Raw genomic sequence first — 17,719 nt, 5'->3', positions numbered from 1 at the left:
TTTTTCTTTTTTTCTACTTGGACCGACAGGCACTCGTATGAGCATGTTGCGGTTGGAGAGGACCACGGAGCCAGTCGAATTGGTGCTGAACAGGATGAGTGGTCGATTAGCAACGATTGTCTGCCTTGCGAATCATGTCAAGGCTTGCCTTGGAGTATGGTGTCGTCTTCACGAGGCGGCCAAAAACAAGCAAGGCGTAATAGGACTGCGTGCCGGGCATTCTCGACAAGAAAACCAAACGTTGGATGGTGTACCACAGTGCCTTGCCTGGCACAGATGAAAGTGTAAGCGACATCACAACTCTCAGTGACCAGGGGGTTGTCGTCACAGCCTCCACCGAACGTGCTCATGAAAGTGGCTTTGGCGGATTGAGCACCTTTGGGAATGCCTGTTCCAAGGCTGACGACTGAAGACCGAGACGATTTGTTGGTGTAACCACCTCGATCCACTGAGTGTTCATCATTGACCGAAGATCTGCATCATCGAATACGTGGACGCCGTTTGTGATGAACCAAAAACATCCCGAGTACATCGTAGGTAGGTGGCGTCTGTGGGTGCGCCAGACGCATTGAGCAACGGACCAGGGTAGCAAGGTAGGGAGTAAAGTGGTTTTGGGGATGACTAATACAGGTCACGTGAACGCGCGTCGGAGTTTTCGTTTTGGCAGGTGGAACTCGCGGCTGTAACGTCCTGCTTCCTGAAGGTCCGCCTGGCAGCTGTGACAGTCACCACTTCTAATATTGCATACTTCAAGCTGGTGGACGGACGCTGTACACATCAAATTAGGCGTCCTTCGCTGGTCTATTTACAGCGTTTTCCAAAAGAAGAGAAAAATAATAAGAAGGAGAAGGAGAAAGAAAGCCCAAGTCTTGAGGGATGCATCTTTGCACGACGCCAGAATAGTCCATCTTCGCCTCACGCCGTTAGTGTCAAACCTGGACCCTGATTGGTTGCCTTCAAAATCAACGGTCATGCCCGACTCCATGGAAGTCGACCCGTTGCCTTCTGCTGGGATGAAGCGGAAGGCAGAGGAAGATCCAGAAGAGTTGCGTGCTTCTCGTCGCATCCGGGTGAGTTGCACTTGTCGCCTTGCCTGGCTAGTCATATATCTGACATGCACTTCTTAGGCACTTGACCCCAACGTTGTCAACAAGATCGCCGCAGGGGAAATCATTGTTGCCCCTGTGAACGCCTTGAAAGAGTTGATTGAGAATTCCGTCGATGCTGGCGCCACCGCTCTCGAGGTACTCGTCAAGGAGGGTGGCCTCAAACTCCTCCAAATTACAGACAATGGGTGTGGCATCCAGGTACGTTCCTGTCCGCATTGTGAAGCTATTTCGCCATATTGACCTTCCCTAAGAAAGAAGATTTGGAGATTCTCTGCGAACGCCACACAACTTCCAAAATCACCGCCTTTGAGGACCTCGCCTCCATCGCCACCTATGGCTTCAGAGGCGAGGCCTTGGCAAGCATTAGCCACATCGCCCACCTCTCGGTGACGACCAAGACAAGAGAGTCGGAGTGCGCGTGGCGCGCCACCTACCTCGACGGCAAGCTGGCCCCCGCGAAACCCGGCCAGTCGGCCGAACCCAAGCCCACCGCCGGCCGCCAGGGCACCCAGATTAGCGTCGAAGACATGTTCTATAACATACCAACTCGTCGACGAGCTTTCAGGTCGCCCGGTGAAGAATTCAACAAGATCATTGACATTGTCGGCCGCTACGCCATCCACTGTAAGGGAGTGGCTTTCTCATGCAAGAAGCACGGCGAGTCGGGTGCCAGTGTCTCCGTTCAAGCATCCGCGACTGAGGTCGATCGCATAAGACAAATTTACGGATCAGGCGTGGCCAACGAGTTGATGCACTTTTCGACATCCGAGGACCGCTGGGGCTTCAAGGCTACCGGTTGGGCTACGAATGCCAATTACAGCATCAAGAAAACCACCTTTCTACTCTTCATCAATCACCGATGCGTCGACTCTACCAGCATAAAAAAAGCACTGGAGCAGTTGTACTCTTCCTTCCTGCCCAAGGGCGGTCGACCATTCATCTATCTCAGCTTAGAGATTGATCCTGCTCGCGTCGATGTCAATGTGCATCCGACGAAGCAGGAAGTGCACTTCCTGAACGAGGACGAGATAATCCAGTCGATATGCGAGCACATCCGTTCGAAACTCGCAGAGGTCGACGCAAGCCGGACGTTCATGACGCAGAGCTTGCTCCCGGGTAGTCATATGATGGACGTGACGTCCCAGGACGAGGGCGATGGCGTACCGGCAACTCCGGCTCGAGAAACACCGGGTTCCAAACGGCCGCGGAGGAACTCTAACAGCCTCGTCCGCACCGATACGAGCCTACGCAAAATCACCAGCATGCTGCCCTCGGCTACATCAGCCACGCCTTCGAAGGCGTCCCCTGCAGCGGTGACGACAACGGCGGCCGGAACACCAGACGACAACGCCTTGTCCTCCTCGGAACACATCCGGTACGAGATCGTGGACAGGCCCTTTGCGCCGATGAGGCTCACGAGCGTCAAGGAGCTTCGTGCGGAGGTCAGGGAAGACATGCACAATGACCTCACAGACATCTTTGCCACCCACACGTTTGTCGGCATCGTCGACGAGCGTCGCCGTCTCGCCGCCATCCAGGGCGGTATCAAACTGTATCTCATTGACTACGGCCGGACCTGCTATGAGTACTGCTACCAGGTCGGCTTGACCGACTTTGGCAACTTTGGCACAATTCGGTTCACGCCACCGCTGGATCTGCGAGAGATCCTCCGCATGGGCGCGGAGATAGAGAAGAACAACGTTGAATCGCCTGATGAAGAATTCGACGTTGATGAAGTGGTCGAGAAGGTTGCCGCCCAGCTGATTGAGCGACGTGAGATGCTCAGCGAGTATTTTTCGCTCGAAGTCAGTCCTGCAGGCGAGCTGCTCACCATCCCCCTCCTGATTAAGGGCTACACCCCGGCCATGGTCAAGCTACCCCAATTCTTGCTTCGTCTGGGACCCTGTGTCGACTGGACAGGGGAGAAGGCGTGTTTCGAAACATTCTTGAAGGAATTGGCCTCCTTCTACGTGCCTGAGCAGCTGCCACCGACTATTGGTGGGGATGCTGGAAACGGGGACGAGGGGGCGGGCGATCATGATAGGCAAATTGCGGAACGGCGACGGAATGTGCGCTGGGCCTTGGAGCATGTGTTTTTCCCCGCTTTCAAGGCGAGGTTGGTGGCTACGACGCCGCTGATGAAGGCTGCTGTGTTGGAAGTTGCTGATCTGAAAGGCTTGTATCGGGTGTTCGAGAGATGTTAGTCGCGCCGTCCCGGTGTGGGTTTATTTATTGCACCGAATCTTGATTTGGTACCAAAGATTCATACTGCATAGTCCATGTATATAATTCATCGAAACAGAACAGAACAGTCCAAGGGGACTTATGTGCCCTCCGCACCCTTTCCCCCGTCTTATTCCTCTCTCGTCAGCGCGCCACTGATAAGTCACAGTACTTGGCTGGCAGTTCAACCACGTTGCTGTTTTGCCGCTCGTAATATCTGCGTAATTCTCTTGGCTAGGCTGGGTTTCGACGATCCTGCCCACGAGGACATTCTGCTGGAGCTGGTAATCGGGAGAGCCTGCAATGCGTGTTTCAGAGAACGTGAGGGAGGGGTCGTGTTCTGATGGAGTAGCGAGTATCTAGGAATGGGTTTGCTGATTGAACCGCACGCCCAATGACGACGTCGGGTCGTGCGCCTCTTCCATCATCGTCACGAACGAGAAGGAAGACAGGGATAGAAATCCCCGCTGGTGGTGGCTCCGGGTCGATGTTTCTATCGTGTTCTAGTGCGGCGTCCCAGGGACCTTCTTCATCCCTACCTGGCATCCGATTCGGCACCCGTCGGCTCACGGGCGTTCCCCTCCCCCCCCCCCCCCCCCCCTAAATTATGATCATACGACCTATGTATTGAACCGACAGAGTTGTTGATGTCTATCCGTCGACTAAAAAGTACTTTTTTGTAGCTGTAGATGCCAAACAGCAGCAGACTGCACGACAAAGAAGACGCTCAAGAGAGAAGCCCTGTGCTCCTTCCCCCGCCCAACTCGACGGCGAGCAACACGAAGCCCGTCGAAGTGAGAAGCGGCCGGGACCGGGGGGCATCATTTGTAATAAACGCACGGCCCAAGTAATTCTGAGATTATTATAGACTTTAAAAATTATGTACCAACTTCGGCGGTGTGCGTGTTGGTTCCGCTACTCAGTTAACGATGGCACTTCCCAAGCTTATATACCTACACAAAGGCGAAGCGTCGGGCCTAGGCTAATCAACAATTGGTGAAATCTCTATGCCCGACGTGTTATTTGCCCACCACGTGGACACGCTGGCCCAACAAAGCGACTCGAACTGCAGGTACCGTTTTTATTCGCTGGGTATTGGCTGAGCATTGGGGGCGCCTTGGCACCCAATGGGAGAGGACAGTGAACGCACTTTAAACAAAGGGGATAGTCTCACGCGAGTCGGAGGATGCTATCGAATGTACCCCCCCCCCCCCCCCCCCCCCCCCCCCCCCCCGAGCGCCGGTCGCCGTTGCCGCACCGTGGCCGCACCGTGTCCAAAACTACATCATACATGGCGCTCGTGATTCCAATCCGATGCGTTTCCAAGACTTCCATGCTCCCCGCCTCCCCTCCCCGTCAAGGAAAAAAGACAAACCCGCTACATCACATTTCAACGATCCCGGTAACCCTCCTCCTGCCTTCACCCTCCGGAATCTTGAGCAGATTATTGTTCAATCCAATTGCAGCCGGAAAATGGCCTCGAGGCCCGACATTGACGATGAAGACCTCACCTTCCACTGCTGCGCGCCGCTCCGGGCCTCGGAACTCCTGAAGCCCGTTGAGGTCGGCGACATCGGGTCAGTAAAACCCCCCAATTCCCCCATCTCATTCAGACGCCAAGGAAGAGAATAAGCACAAAAAAATAAGATAGAATTGGGATATGGAAAGATAGAGCAGCGTTCCACGCCCGTCCCCCCTTCGTGCTGCCGTATCGGGACCGAATAAACAAAGCGTGGGCGTCTCCACTAACGGCGCTGAACGTGACAGCGGCCCCGGCCACGCCGGCAAACCGATGTTCCTCGCCTGGCCCATCTTCGGCCCCCTCCTCTTCCAGAACGAGACCAGCGACGCGCGGGACCACTGCGCGAACGAGAGGAGTACGTCGCTTTGCCTTCTCAACCCCGCCCCCACCCCCCCCCCAAACAGCCAAACAAACAAGCAAACTCTCAACATATGAGTGTGGAACTGACAACGCAGCCTTCCTCTCCTACCTCCGCCTCTCCGTCTACATGTCCATCGTCGCCGTCGCCATCGTCCTCTCCTTCCACCTGAAATCCGAGCCCAGCCCGCTCGAGCTGCGCATGGCCAAGCCCCTGGGCATCATCTTCTGGGTCCTCTCCGTCGCCTGCCTGTGCCTCGGTCTCGGCAACTACACCAGTGAGCCCCCCTTGACACACGAAAGACGCACACGTCTGACATGCGCAGAAACCGTCAACAAGTATAGTCGGAAAACCGCCATCGTGCAGACCGGGTGGCGGACGCAGCTTGTGAGTTTGGCCCGGACCTTCTCTCTCTCTCTCTCTCTCTCTCGTATAGCCACTTGCGCCGGGCGGACCCGTTTTTAACAGAACCGTGTTAGGTCCTTTCCATCGTGGCCCTCAGCATCGTGGGGACCTGCGTCGTGTTGCTCGTCATCGCCAGGATCACCTCCAGGACCCAGGGGGCTCACCCGTCAGACGACGCGGCCTATGCGGCGGGCCACATCTTGTAACGAATGGTGAAGAAGAATAGAAAGAGACAGAAAACCGTGTTTTTTTTTATTTATATTGCAGAGCCGTTTCCCCAATTCTTCGTCGCGCCATAACCAGCCGATGCTGATGCTTGTCCGGTGGGTATATATAAAGTCTATAGAAGAAGAAGAAAAGAAATGGGAAAGAATACAGTCGGCGCAACGTCTTGCCGGTCGCGCTGCAGAAAACCGGATACCCATGTGGATGTTGCTTCCCATTTACCCCTTGAGTTTGCCGTCGGCCTTGCAAAACAAGTCCTTCGCGGTCCCGTCAATGTGGTCACTGTGCGTTTCCGCCTTACCACAGCCGCCGACCCGCTCGCGCCACTTGAACATGTACTCCACCGCCATCTGGTACACGTGCCGTAAGTCCGTGCCATCACCCTCCCAGCCGAGAAGCGGGAGATCTTCGGCGGCCGTGAGGCTGCCGTTGTTCGGGAGCGTGTCCAGAGTCCGCACCAGCGTGCCGAAGCCGCCCGCCGACTCGGACAGGCTCGCCGTCTTCTTCCACTCGCCGTCTTCCTCTCCGTACTCCTCGGGCGCCTGGTAAAGCTCCCGATGCACCACCGCGAGGGTGGCTGCCGTCTCGGCGCTGGGGTACAACGTGAAATAGCCCCTCAGCCGGGAGAGGCGCAAGACATGCTCGAGCCAGGAAGGAAATCTTTTGCTCACTTCCTTCTCCGCCAACATCTCCAGCGGCGGCTCGTCCCCGCGCGCATGCTGTAGCGCGTCTACTTCCGACACGAGACCGTGCAACTCGATCCACCTGTCACCAAAGATGAGCATGGCGTTGCTGTTGGGGGCCTGCCATAGGTATGATGTCCCTTCGCCGTGCTCTGCGTTCTCCGCCGTCGGCTCTACAAAGTCCGCTTTGCCGTCGAGGTAGGTAGAAGGCGACGCCATGCTGATGCCTAGGATGCGCTGGTCCCACTTCTGGAGGGTCGACAAGCGGGAGTAGCGGTACTCGAGCATGGCGAACTTGAGATCTGGTGTTTTTGGTCAGCATGGTTGTGGCACCACGTTTGATGCGCCCAGACTCACAATGGAAGAAACTCGGCGCGAGCTCAGCTTGAGGCGACAGGACAAGAATGTGAGAATGCCTGGGCGTTGTTGGCCAGAACGATTCCAGGAAGCGAATGGTGCTCTCCTCCTCTGTCATGCGCTGCCGAGGGATCCTGTGCCTCAGCGAGAGCATCTGCACGCGACCAGGATTGTGTACATGTGGCGGCGGCCAGTGAAACGTCTCGAGAAACTCGGCGGTCGCCGGCTCGATGTCCTGTGGAAGCTCGATTGTGAGGTGGGGGATCGTGAAGGCGGTGAATTCGGCGTCGCCAAGAGACTTGAGGAGGCGCAGCAGACTGCCAGAGCCGCTGGGCGGAGCCTGGATCAGGATGTCGACGCTGACCTGGTTCCAAACCGACAGCGAAGCACTGTCCAGCTTTGCCAACCACGAGAGGTGTGCCCAGGCATTCGCGGGGAGCTCGATGAGCGGGGTGTTGAGTCGTCGGGTCTCGTCCCGCATGCCTTTCATGAAGGGGAGGGCCTCGTCGTCGGAGCCGTCGACGATAATGGCCTGCGGGTGCATGTAGGTATGGATGTGGCGCAGCGCGCGGGTCGCGGCCTGCTCGAGCCGGGCATCGGTCGAGAGGGCGGAGAAGTCGGGTCGGGCGTCGTGCCAGATGATGTAGCAGGTGTCGTCGACGCCATTGATCTTTTTGAGGTCTTCGAGGTCCATGTCGCTCCTACTCATGACGGCGAAGTGTACGTAGCTCCTCAGCTCGGTGCCCATCTTGCAGGCGAATGGCAGCAGCGTCGAGAGGCTCTTTAGGTCGGAGGCGGCAAAGAGAACGTTCTGATTGACGGGCTGGCTCCCCTTGGTGGCGGCGATGCCGTGTAGCGAGCCAGCGAGACGGTGAAACTTGATGGGGCCATTGTAGTCGTGGTGTTGGGGGCCTTGGGTCGCGGGCTGGTTCTTGGGCGGACGGCCGGGATTTCGGAGCGTCGGATCGCGAGACTCTCGAGGATCATCGGGGTACGGGTAGATGTAGTTGGGGGATCGGGGGCCAAAGCCCAAGGAGAGGTCGCTCAGCAGATACCAGAGGCCACAGGCAATGACGAGGAGGTAGGCGATTCGTCGAAAGAGGCGGCGGGAGGGCATCTTGGCGGCAGGCTGCCATTGGGAATTGCGATTGCGAAGGAGGATGGGGTTCTTGATGGCGCTACCGCCGGAGCGGTGGTGGTCGTCGTCCTTCTTGCCCATTTCTTCATCGCTGAGGAAGACGAGGGAGCGTAGTTGGCGCCATGGATCCGGCATGCTTCTCTACCTGAGAGGAAGGGAGGAGAAGTGCAGTGCAGTGCAGTGCTGGGGCGGGCAAAGATAAAGCAAGCGGCGGCGGGGGAGAATGAGCAAAGGGGAAGAAAGCAAGGTTTCGTGGGTAGCAAGGGCTCTCGCCGGAAGGACTGCAGCAGCAGGTTGGATGAATGCAAAGGTGGGAGGAAGATCCGAGGGTCGGGCGTCTCACATCTTCCCGTCGACGTCGTCACCAATGAAGGTCCAAACACAGCAGAGGGAAGGGGGCGGAGGAGAAGGAGACGAGTAGGAAGAGTACAGGACAGCGCAGCAGTCGAAACACGGAAAAGCGGCCGGTGGAGCGGGACGGCGAGATGAGATGGAACGACGGACGGTATGTACAGAATATAGGGTACGAAGTAATAACAGACAGGGCAGGGTACGGATGAAGCAAGAGACAAAGATAGAGGCACGAGAGAGAGAAGAGAAGAGGAGAGAGAAAAGACAGACCTCTTTTCCTGTTCCCTTTCTCTTCCCCGCTGGCAGTTCCTGTGTCCGTCTATCCGTGGACCTCGATCGATTCCCCCCCCCCTCGGTGCCGGGAGCGACGGATCACCCGATGGGAATTCAGGGTTGCTGCTCTTCTTGGTCCCCTGCTCCCTGGTCCGGAGCTGGGCTGTGCTATGCAGCGATGTTGCAGGTCTGAGCCAGGCGGTGATGGATCTGTGGAGCTGTGCAGACGGACGTGAAGCTCGGCGGAGGGTTGAAAGCTTCGGACTGGTCTTGAATTACCTAGAATGATTGAGAGCTCGAGTGTATACTTGTATTAAATAAGCATGTAGATATGTGAGTATGATGCATGTGTCGGCGTAGGTAGGTACTTGTAAGTTGTGGAAAAGGAAAGGTGGCATCAAGTGACTTTTGGATGCGAAGCAAGGGAGACCAGGCGCGGACGAAGAAGCTTAACATGTCTGGCTTGGCATCCGACCGCGTCAGTCCCAGAAAGTGTCTACTATGTACGTACGATGTAGTATGCGTACAGGCTAGTACGGAGTACTCCGTAGTTAGTGCACAACAAGAGTGAGACCTCACACGCACCTTATTTGCTTAGTAATGACAGATGTTAGAGAGTCTTGGTTAGTCTTGTCTCACACGGAGTGGGGGATAGTTGAAGATGATCATGTACAGGTACTTTGGTCCGCTGGCGTTTTGTCAATTATGTAAGGTACACTATACAGTAGGGTGCCACAAGTCTCCTGACATATACCCAGTATACACCTAAAGCACAACTTTATAATAATTAATACTAAGCTAACTAGATATCTTAAAATTAAGAAAGAATACTTCCTAAATAGTCTTACTAAATCCCTATGTGTTTTATATTTATTTAGGTTTCTTACTTAATATATCTGTTATAGTATAGGTAGTATACTCTTAATAATAGTATAATATAATTTATATACCTGTAACTAAGTAACTATAAATAGCTTTTATCCTATCGAGTGCCAAGTGACCTCACATAACCCAAAAGTGGGTCTCTGTAAGTAATTACTTACAGCTACTGGACAGTCAGCCTGGATTGCTGTAGTCTTATTGGTCTGATGTTATGTGAGGTCACTCGGCACTCAATGGGATAGTTTACTTTTATACCTAATATACGATGGTATCCGGCCGAAGTTTTTTCCCCCTGTTAGGTAACTAATGCTCACCCCCCTACTACAGAACTTCACTTTTGGTGAATATTCCCCTCTATCATGATGTCAGCTATGGGGGATAACATCATAGGGGGAAAAAACTTACCCCTGCCACCCTGTATTAACATATAGTGTATTCTTTACAGAGAAGTTAAGGTGGCGCACTATGAGGTGTCAGGAGACTTGTGGCACCCTACTGTACTTAGCTTCGAATATCGTTCCTGGCCTAACTTTTCCTAGCACGATGGCTGGATGGCAAGATGGGTAGGATTCGAGGTACTGAGGTACCTCATGGGCATCTACCAGTACCTACCAGCGGGGAAAGACACCGAGTACCCACAGGTATTCATATAGTCCTGTCTGCTATTCAGTAAGGGCAGCGGTACGGTACGGTACATCCTCTGTGATCAATGGGAATGACTGGCCTCACAGATGCCCGAGCCACACTGTGGCTGCCTGTAGCAACCAACGCCTTTTTCGAATTTCCCCACCAAGCTCTCTGTTTTTCTTTATTGTAGGGAAAAAAAAAAAAAAAAAGCAAAGCACTGGACTTGAAGAGGGTCGGTCACGAAACAGCTCAAGAGCATATATTATCTACCAATACCAAGACAGACATTTCTCAAAACTCTTAATCTTATTCCCATCTGCAAGTGCATCCCCCCAGAAACACTTTGCGCAACATGGGCAAGTCGAGACGAAACAGAGGTGGCCAAAGCCATCGCAAGGACCCCATCGCCAAAACCGTCAAGCCGCCCTCCGACCCCGAGCTCGCTGCTCTGAGGGAGAAGTCCATTCTGCCCATCATCAAGGACCTGCAGAGCTCCGACCCCAAGTCGCGCACCGCTGCTGCCGAGGCCGTCTCAAATATCGTATCCAATGAAAAGTGCCGCAAGTTGCTCTTGCGCGAGCAGATCGTCCACATCATCCTCAACGAGACCCTCACCGACGCCAGCCTCGACAGCCGCGCCGCCGGCTGGGACATCTTGAGGGTCCTCGCCGAAGAGGAGGAGTCCGACTTTTGCATCCACCTCTATCGCCAGGATGTACTGAGTGCCATGGGATTCGCCTCCCAGGCCGTAAGTAACCCACCCCGCCCGCAACTAATACGACACGACTAGTACCTAGCTACAATGAGACGCACGGGTGCTAACCATGTCCAGATCCTCCAAAACGTCGCCAGCGCTGCTACTCTGAGCAAGGCTGATTTGAAGGCGACCTGGGCAATTGCCGAGCCTGTCATCGCTCTCTTGTCCGCCCTGGCCGAGGCTCAAGATGAGATTCTCGAGGCAATCGTCACCATCGAGGCCGTCAAGAACCTCCTCTTCGCAATCATCGCTTACGCAGACTCACCGCCAAACATCTGTCTCGATGCCCTTTCTGCCCTCCTTACCTTGTCCGAGGACAACACCCGTCTCGCCCGGGACGTTGTTGCCGACGACAGCCCCAAGCCCCTGACGGCTCTGATCAAGTTGCAAGGCGTGTCCGGCGCCAAGGGTGTTTTGGCCTGCGGTGTTTTGCACAACATTCTCACTGCCCTGCAATGGTTCGACGGCACCCCCGACCAAAAGAGCCTGTCTGATGCGTCCCTGATCCCGACCCTATCCTCAGCACTGAGGGATCCCAAGCAGGACTCCGACCTGCCGCCCAAGTGCCAGTGGTCCAACCCGACCGAGGTGCTGCAGCTGGCGTTGGAGATCCTGGCCGACATTGGCACAACCCTCCAGCAGTCCATGCGGGGCAGCGGCAGCAAGGACGGGGAGGAGTGGAACGGAATCGGCGACGGAGACGACACCGCCATGGACGAGGATGACAAAGACATGGAGCACGCTTCCGGCGACGAGGACAACGCTGGCGAGGACGGCAATGACGACGACGACGATGACTCAATGGACGAAGACGCGCTGCAGGCCGACATGGACTTGGTCACTGGCGTTGACGACGACGACGACGAGGCCGGCATGGACGACCTGCCTACCCTGCGCGAGCTGGTGCAGCAGGCCGTCCCGCAACTCGTTGCCCTCGCGACCGCATCTTCGCAGTCCGAGGATGCCGCACAGCTCCAGGCGCATGCCCTGTCCGCCCTTAGCAACATTGCCTGGTCCGTCTCCGTGTTCGATTTCTCCCAAGACCACAACGCCGCCATCCTGAAGGCATGGACGCCCTCCGGCAAGGCCATCTGGAGTAACGTCATTGTCCCCATCCTGGCCGCCAACACCGCCGACGTCGAGCTGGCGACCAAGGTGACCAGCCTCGCGTGGGCCGTCTCCCGGAGCCTACCTGGACGCGTGCCCCTAGGCGGCGACGAGCACAACAAGTTCATGGCTCTCTACCAGGCGACCAAGGGTCTTCACCAGCCCAACGCAAACGGCGACAAGTCCAAGGACGAGGAGCCCGAGGACCCGTTCCAGGGCCTCGGCGTCAAGTGCATCGGCGTCCTGGGCCAGCTGGCAAGGGACCCTGCCCCCATCGCCCTCAACAGGGAGATCGGCGTCTTCCTCACCACCGTCGTCAACGCGCTGCCCGAGACCCCCGCCGCCGACGCCGTCGAGGCCCTCAACCAGCTGTTCGACATCTACGGCGACGAAGACCTGGCGTGCGACAAGGAGGTCTTCTGGAAGGACAACTTCCTGCCGCACCTCGAGGCGGCCCAGCCCAAGGTCAAGGCCTTGGTGAAGACGATCGATAAGAGGACGCAGCCAGAGCTGCGCACCCGGGCGGACGAGGTTGCGCTGAACCTCGGGCGGTTCATCCAGTACAAGAAGAAGCAGCAGCAGCAGCAGCAGCAGTAGTAGCGGCCCTGAACAATGGGCAGGCAACGCTCTCACCAAGATGATATGTGGGTGTCCATAACACCGGCTTTTGGATCATCACGAAGGCCCCTCGAGTTTGTGGACAGGCGCCAGGGAACGGATGCATAGTGGGCAGGCTGTCAAAAGTACATGTTTATAGAGAGATTATGAAAAGCACATTCACGATGCAACGGACGGAACGGGAGGGAAAGGTGCTTACCTGGCTAGATGAAAGACCTCGAATCTTGAGGGGGTTGAAGGAGACACGAGCATTGCACTTCTGACATGGTTAGGCACATGATCGCGATGTTCAATATTTAACTCACTGGCTCGTTGATATAACCATGCTGTCGCGTTTGGCGTGATCGAGAAAGGGATAAAAAAATAAAAAATAAAAAAAAGATATCGTCGTAGTCGAGACCTGCCACGTTATAATGATGAACCCCTCTCCCTCTATTCCCAAAACACCTTTGCCCGAGGAAGAAACAGTTGCGGAAAAGAACCCAATGGGGACGAACGAACCATCGTGTGTCTGCGGCGAGTCCACCCCACTGCCCCCCCGCCCTCTCGAGAGCCCTTAGCCGATGGGCTTCATCTTCTTCTTCTTCTTCCCGTCGCCCGACTTGCCCTTTTGGAAATCCCGCCAGCTGCTGATGCGCTGGTCCCGCGTGGCCTCCCAGTCCTGCTCGTGCTGGCGCTTGCGCTTGCGCTGCTCCAACTCCTCCTCCTCCTTCTTCTGCTCGCGGCCCTCCTCCTGCATCTGGGCCTTGACCTGGCGGCGGCGGCGGTGCTCGTTGTCAATGAGCACCTCGCGCGTCTTGTCGCGCCACTTCTTGGCGAACTCGTCCGTCTTGATCTCGGGGCTGTCGACGGTCCACTTGTTCTCGCGGATCAGCAGCATGCGGGCATCGGCGATGGCCTCGTCGAGCCGCTCGCGGTGCTTCTCATCCATCAGCTCCGTCTGGGCCTTCTTGAGCCGGTCGAAGGCGTCGGGCGCCAGCGGGTTCTTGGTCTTGTCCGGGTGGATCAGGAGCGACTTCTTGCGGTAGGTGGCCTTGATGTCCGACTCGGGCACGCCGGGCTGGAGGTCGAGGACGGCGTAGGCGTCTAGCCTGAAGGCCTTGAGGATTCTGTCGATCTCGGCATCCTGTTGAGGGGGGGAGGCGGTAGCGCGCCTTGTCAGTGCTGGGTTCTTCTTCCTCGCGTGCTCTCTCGCTGCGCAGCCGTCGTCGCATTTACCTTGTCAAACTCCTTTGCCTCGAGCTCGAGCGCGTCGAGCGCATCCTTCTCCTCTTTCACGTCTGGTGTTGCCATGATGAGTTGCGCGGTTCAGTCGATCAGCCGTGATCCAGTGCACGAGTATCGTGGAGGACTGATGGTGGGAGGGTATGGGTTTGTGGTAGTTTTGTTGGATCGACTGCGAGGTTCAGCGCGAGGTTCAGCACGAGGCCAAGGGTGGTGCGGGTGCTGTAACACGCCACATGGACCCGCTCAAGATCCCAGTTGATAAGCGTCCACCCCCACGACGCTAAGATATGATAACGATAAGAAATTTCTCTCTTTCCCGCCAACCCAAATTTTCGAAGGCAGCGGCTCGCCAGCTCTTGGGGTGCTATCTGCTCCAGCTTTGCTTGTTTCGCAACTCGGTGAAGATCTGTCTTCACGAACCAATCGACAACGACGACGACGAAGACGAAGACGAAGACTACAACATATACGGCTTCGCGGAAAATCCCAGTCGTCCAAGATGCCTCGTCGCGCGGCATCGCCCACGCCCTCCGACGGAGAGGTCGACATCGCAGACTCCCTCTTCGCCGCGAACGCCAGCGGCAACGGGAGCGATGACGAACAGAACCCCCCAGACTTCGACTTTGACGTGGACGGGATCCTGAACGGCAACGAAGGGGGCCAGGCCGAAGACGATGGTGACGAAGCCTTCATTGCGCTGCAGCAGGCAGCATCTTTCCGCAAGTCGTCCAACCTGAAGGGCAAGTCGGTCAAGAAGGGAGGCGGTTTCCAGGCCATGGGTAAGTTTCGATCGATTCGACGCAGGCGGCGCGTTGCTTCTTCTTGTTGTCTGTCATGGCATGGTTAGATCTAACACTGTCTGCAAGGTCTGAATGCGAACCTCCTCCGCGCCATTACGAAGAAGGGATTCTCCGTCCCCACGCCGATTCAGCGAAAAACAATCCCCCTGATCATGGACCGCAAGGATGTCGTGGGCATGGCGAGAACGGGTTCCGGAAAGACGGCCGCCTTTGTCATCCCCATGATCGAGCGCCTGCGCGCTCACAGCGCAAAGGTCGGCACGCGCGCCCTCATCATGTCGCCGTCTCGTGAGCTTGCGCTCCAGACGCTCAAGGTCGTCAAGGAGTTCAGTAAGGGGACCGACCTGAAGTGCATCCTGCTCGTCGGTGGTGACAGCATGGAGGACCAGTTCAGCATGATGGCGTCCAATCCGGATATCGTCATCGCCACCCCCGGTCGTTTCCTCCATCTCAAGGTCGAAATGGGCCTGGACCTGTCCTCCATCAAGTACGTCGTCTTTGACGAGGCCGATCGTCTTTTCGAAATGGGTTTCGCCGCCCAGCTTACCGAGATTCTCCACGCCCTCCCACCGTCGAGGCAGAGTCTGCTGTTCTCTGCTACCTTGCCGGCCTCCTTGGTCGAATTCGCCAGAGCCGGTCTGCAGGACCCCACCCTCGTGAGACTGGATGCCGAGACCAAGGTCTCCCCGGACCTCGAGAGTGCCTTCTTCTCCGTCAAGGGAGCCGAAAAGGAGGCTGCCCTGCTTCACATCCTCAGCGACCTCATCAAGATGCCCCACGGCACACCCGACGGAGTTCCCCTGGACGTTGTGCCGTCCAAGAAGCGAAAGCGCGAGGGCGAAGGCAGGGGAAAGCCGACGGAACACTCGACCATCATCTTTGCGGCAACGAAGCATCACGTTGAATACCTCGCCCAGCTGCTGACGAAAGCCGGCTATGCTGTCTCGTACGTCTACGGTTCCCTCGATCAAGAGGCCCGTCGCATCAACACCGAGAACTTCCGCAACGGACGAGCCAACATCCTGGTGGTGACGGACGTTGCGGCCAGAGGTATCGATATCCCCGTGTTGGCCAACGTCATCAACTACGACTTCCCTCCCCAGCCCAAGGTCTTCGTGCACCGCGTTGGACGTACGGCCCGTGCCGGCCAGAGGGGTTGGGCATACAGCATCGTGCGCGAGCTCGACACCCCCTACCTGCTGGATCTCCAGCTCTTCCTCGGCCGCAGGCTGGTGGTGGGCCACGAGACCGAGAGCCCATCGTACGCCGAGGATGTCGTCGTTGGCGGGCTGAGGCGTGACAAGATCGAAATCCATATGGAGTGGATGGAGAAGGTTCTGAAAGAGGAGGTCGATATCGAGGCCATGCGGAAAGTCTCGGCAAAAGCCGAGAAGCTGTACCTCAAGACTCGCCACTCGGCGTCCAGCCAGAGCGCAAAGCGAGCTCGCGAGCTCGTGGGGACCAAAGGGTGGCACTCACTGCACCCCATTTTTGGTGCGGACATAAACAACGCCGAACAGGCGCGTAACGAGATGATGGCCAAGATCAGCGGCTTCAGGCCGGCCGAGACCATCTTCGAGATTGGAAAAGGAGGAAAGGGATCAAGCAGCGAGGCGGTGGAAGTCATGAAGCAGCTGAGGAAACGCATCACGCCACACCGCGGCAACAAGGAGAAGAAGGTCGACTCGGACGAAGAAATGGAGGACCTAGACGATGCCGCGAACGACTCGGACGCCGGATCGGACGAGGAGGCGAAAGCGCAAGCCATGGAGGCCTACGACTCGGACGACGACGTCGAAGACGACGACGATGACGGGTTCGAAGTCACCGTCACCAACACGGGCGAGAAGAAGAAGAAGCCCGAGTCGTGGAGGGACTCGGAGGTGTTCATGTCCTACACGCCCAGGACGATCAACACGGCCGAGGAGCGGGGCTACGGCGTCACGTCGGGGGCGCAGATGTCGAGCTTCGTCGAGGCGGCGCGCAACGTTACGATGGACCTCACAAACGACGACACGGCCAAGGGCTTCGGCGAGCCGTCGCGGGCCAAGGGCATGCGCTGGGACAAGAAGCAGAACAAGTACGTGGCGCGGCAGAACGACGAGGACGGCTCCAAGGGGGCCAAGTACGTGCGCGGCGAGAGCGGCGTCAAGATCGCGGCCAGCTTCCAGAGCGGGCGCTTCGACCGGTGGCGCAAGGCCAACCGCCTGGGGCGGATCCAGGTGGGCGCGCTCGAGAAGCCGAACGCGCCGGAGCTGCCGGCGAACCACAAGTACAAGCACAAGCAGGAGCGGGCGCCGAAGCAGGCGGACAAGTTCCGCGACGACTACGAGGTGCGCAAGAAGCGCATCGCCGAGGCCAAGGAGAAGCGTGTCGGCCAGTTCCGGGACGGTGCCGGCAACCGCAAGGAGATCAAGGGCGTCGAGGACATCCGCAAGGCGCGGTGGGAGAAGCAGAAGCGCATGGAGAAGAACGCCAGGCCGACGCGCAGGAAGTAGGGGAGGGTCCTCGCCGGGTTATTGATTCTTGGGTGGAGGAGGAGAGGGACGAGATGTGTCTGCACGTAATCAAAAAAATAAAACCGTTGTACATGAGAAAAACAAAGGGGGTTGCGCCGCTCAACCGCACCTTTACTGATGAGGCCGCGGCTGCGGCTCTAGCTCGTCGTCGAAGGGGTGCCCGGCGCCGGCGCCCGGAGCCGGGTGCCGACTTGGAGACTTGTTTTTGGACGACTACAAACGTTAGAAGCAAAGCAAGGCCGGGGGTGTCGGACGTCCGCGCTTGCTTTCCTGTTTGACACCGGCCCGCCACATCAGCGAAGCAGGGTGTACACGACTTTGTGTGTGAGCCTGCCCCTCCCCTCTTGGCGTGCAGGTGATGGACGACAAGGATATGTATGTATGGCTTTTCACCTTGCTCATGAGACTGTCGATCATCAATCCAGGCTATGTATATACCAATATTGTATACATGTGCTTTCGACAAACTAGGCAGTGGGACCAGTGGTGTGCAATGGGGGGGCTCCATGTGCTGTTTGCTCCTTGCGGCTGTCTGTGT

The 17,719-nt window shown here is 56.9% G+C and overlaps 6 protein-coding genes across 6 annotated transcripts; 4 read left to right on the top strand and 2 right to left on the bottom strand.

Moving 5' to 3' along the window:
- Window positions 1-971: 971 nt before the first annotated feature.
- GLRG_05724 (DNA mismatch repair protein MutL) lies at window positions 972-3,313 on the top strand (the record flags this gene model as incomplete). Its single annotated transcript, XM_008096409.1, has 3 exons — window positions 972-1,070; window positions 1,128-1,307; window positions 1,361-3,313. The coding sequence occupies 3 exons, from the start codon at window positions 972-974 to the stop codon at window positions 3,311-3,313; spliced, it is 2,232 nt and encodes a 743-aa protein (XP_008094600.1).
- A 1,492-nt stretch (window positions 3,314-4,805) lies between these two features.
- On the top strand, window positions 4,806-5,823 carry GLRG_05723 (uncharacterized protein; the record flags this gene model as incomplete). Its single annotated transcript, XM_008096408.1, has 5 exons — window positions 4,806-4,909; window positions 5,100-5,209; window positions 5,310-5,489; window positions 5,538-5,599; window positions 5,692-5,823. The coding sequence occupies 5 exons, from the start codon at window positions 4,806-4,808 to the stop codon at window positions 5,821-5,823; spliced, it is 588 nt and encodes a 195-aa protein (XP_008094599.1).
- A 237-nt stretch (window positions 5,824-6,060) lies between these two features.
- GLRG_05722 (uncharacterized protein) lies at window positions 6,061-8,155 on the bottom strand (the record flags this gene model as incomplete). Its single annotated transcript, XM_008096407.1, has 2 exons — window positions 6,061-6,827; window positions 6,883-8,155. 2 exons carry the CDS (start codon window positions 8,153-8,155, stop codon window positions 6,061-6,063), a joined length of 2,040 nt encoding a protein of 679 aa, XP_008094598.1.
- Window positions 8,156-10,505: 2,350 nt separating this feature from the next.
- GLRG_05721 (uncharacterized protein) lies at window positions 10,506-12,614 on the top strand (the record flags this gene model as incomplete). The annotated part of the gene is made up of 2 exons (XM_008096406.1): window positions 10,506-10,901; window positions 10,986-12,614. 2 exons carry the CDS (start codon window positions 10,506-10,508, stop codon window positions 12,612-12,614), a joined length of 2,025 nt encoding a protein of 674 aa, XP_008094597.1.
- A 577-nt stretch (window positions 12,615-13,191) lies between these two features.
- GLRG_05720 (DnaJ domain-containing protein) lies at window positions 13,192-13,928 on the bottom strand (the record flags this gene model as incomplete). The annotated part of the gene is made up of 2 exons (XM_008096405.1): window positions 13,192-13,761; window positions 13,854-13,928. The coding sequence occupies 2 exons, from the start codon at window positions 13,926-13,928 to the stop codon at window positions 13,192-13,194; spliced, it is 645 nt and encodes a 214-aa protein (XP_008094596.1).
- Window positions 13,929-14,361: 433 nt separating this feature from the next.
- Window positions 14,362-17,160, top strand: GLRG_05719 (DEAD/DEAH box helicase; the record flags this gene model as incomplete). Its single annotated transcript, XM_008096404.1, has 2 exons — window positions 14,362-14,641; window positions 14,729-17,160. 2 exons carry the CDS (start codon window positions 14,362-14,364, stop codon window positions 17,158-17,160), a joined length of 2,712 nt encoding a protein of 903 aa, XP_008094595.1.
- Window positions 17,161-17,719: the final 559 nt, after the last annotated feature.

Source organism: Colletotrichum graminicola (assembly GCF_000149035.1).
Source record: "Colletotrichum graminicola M1.001 genomic scaffold supercont1.20, whole genome shotgun sequence".
Lineage (NCBI taxonomy): Eukaryota > Fungi > Ascomycota > Sordariomycetes > Glomerellales > Glomerellaceae > Colletotrichum > Colletotrichum graminicola.
This window is presented reverse-complemented; position numbering and strand designations above follow the sequence as displayed.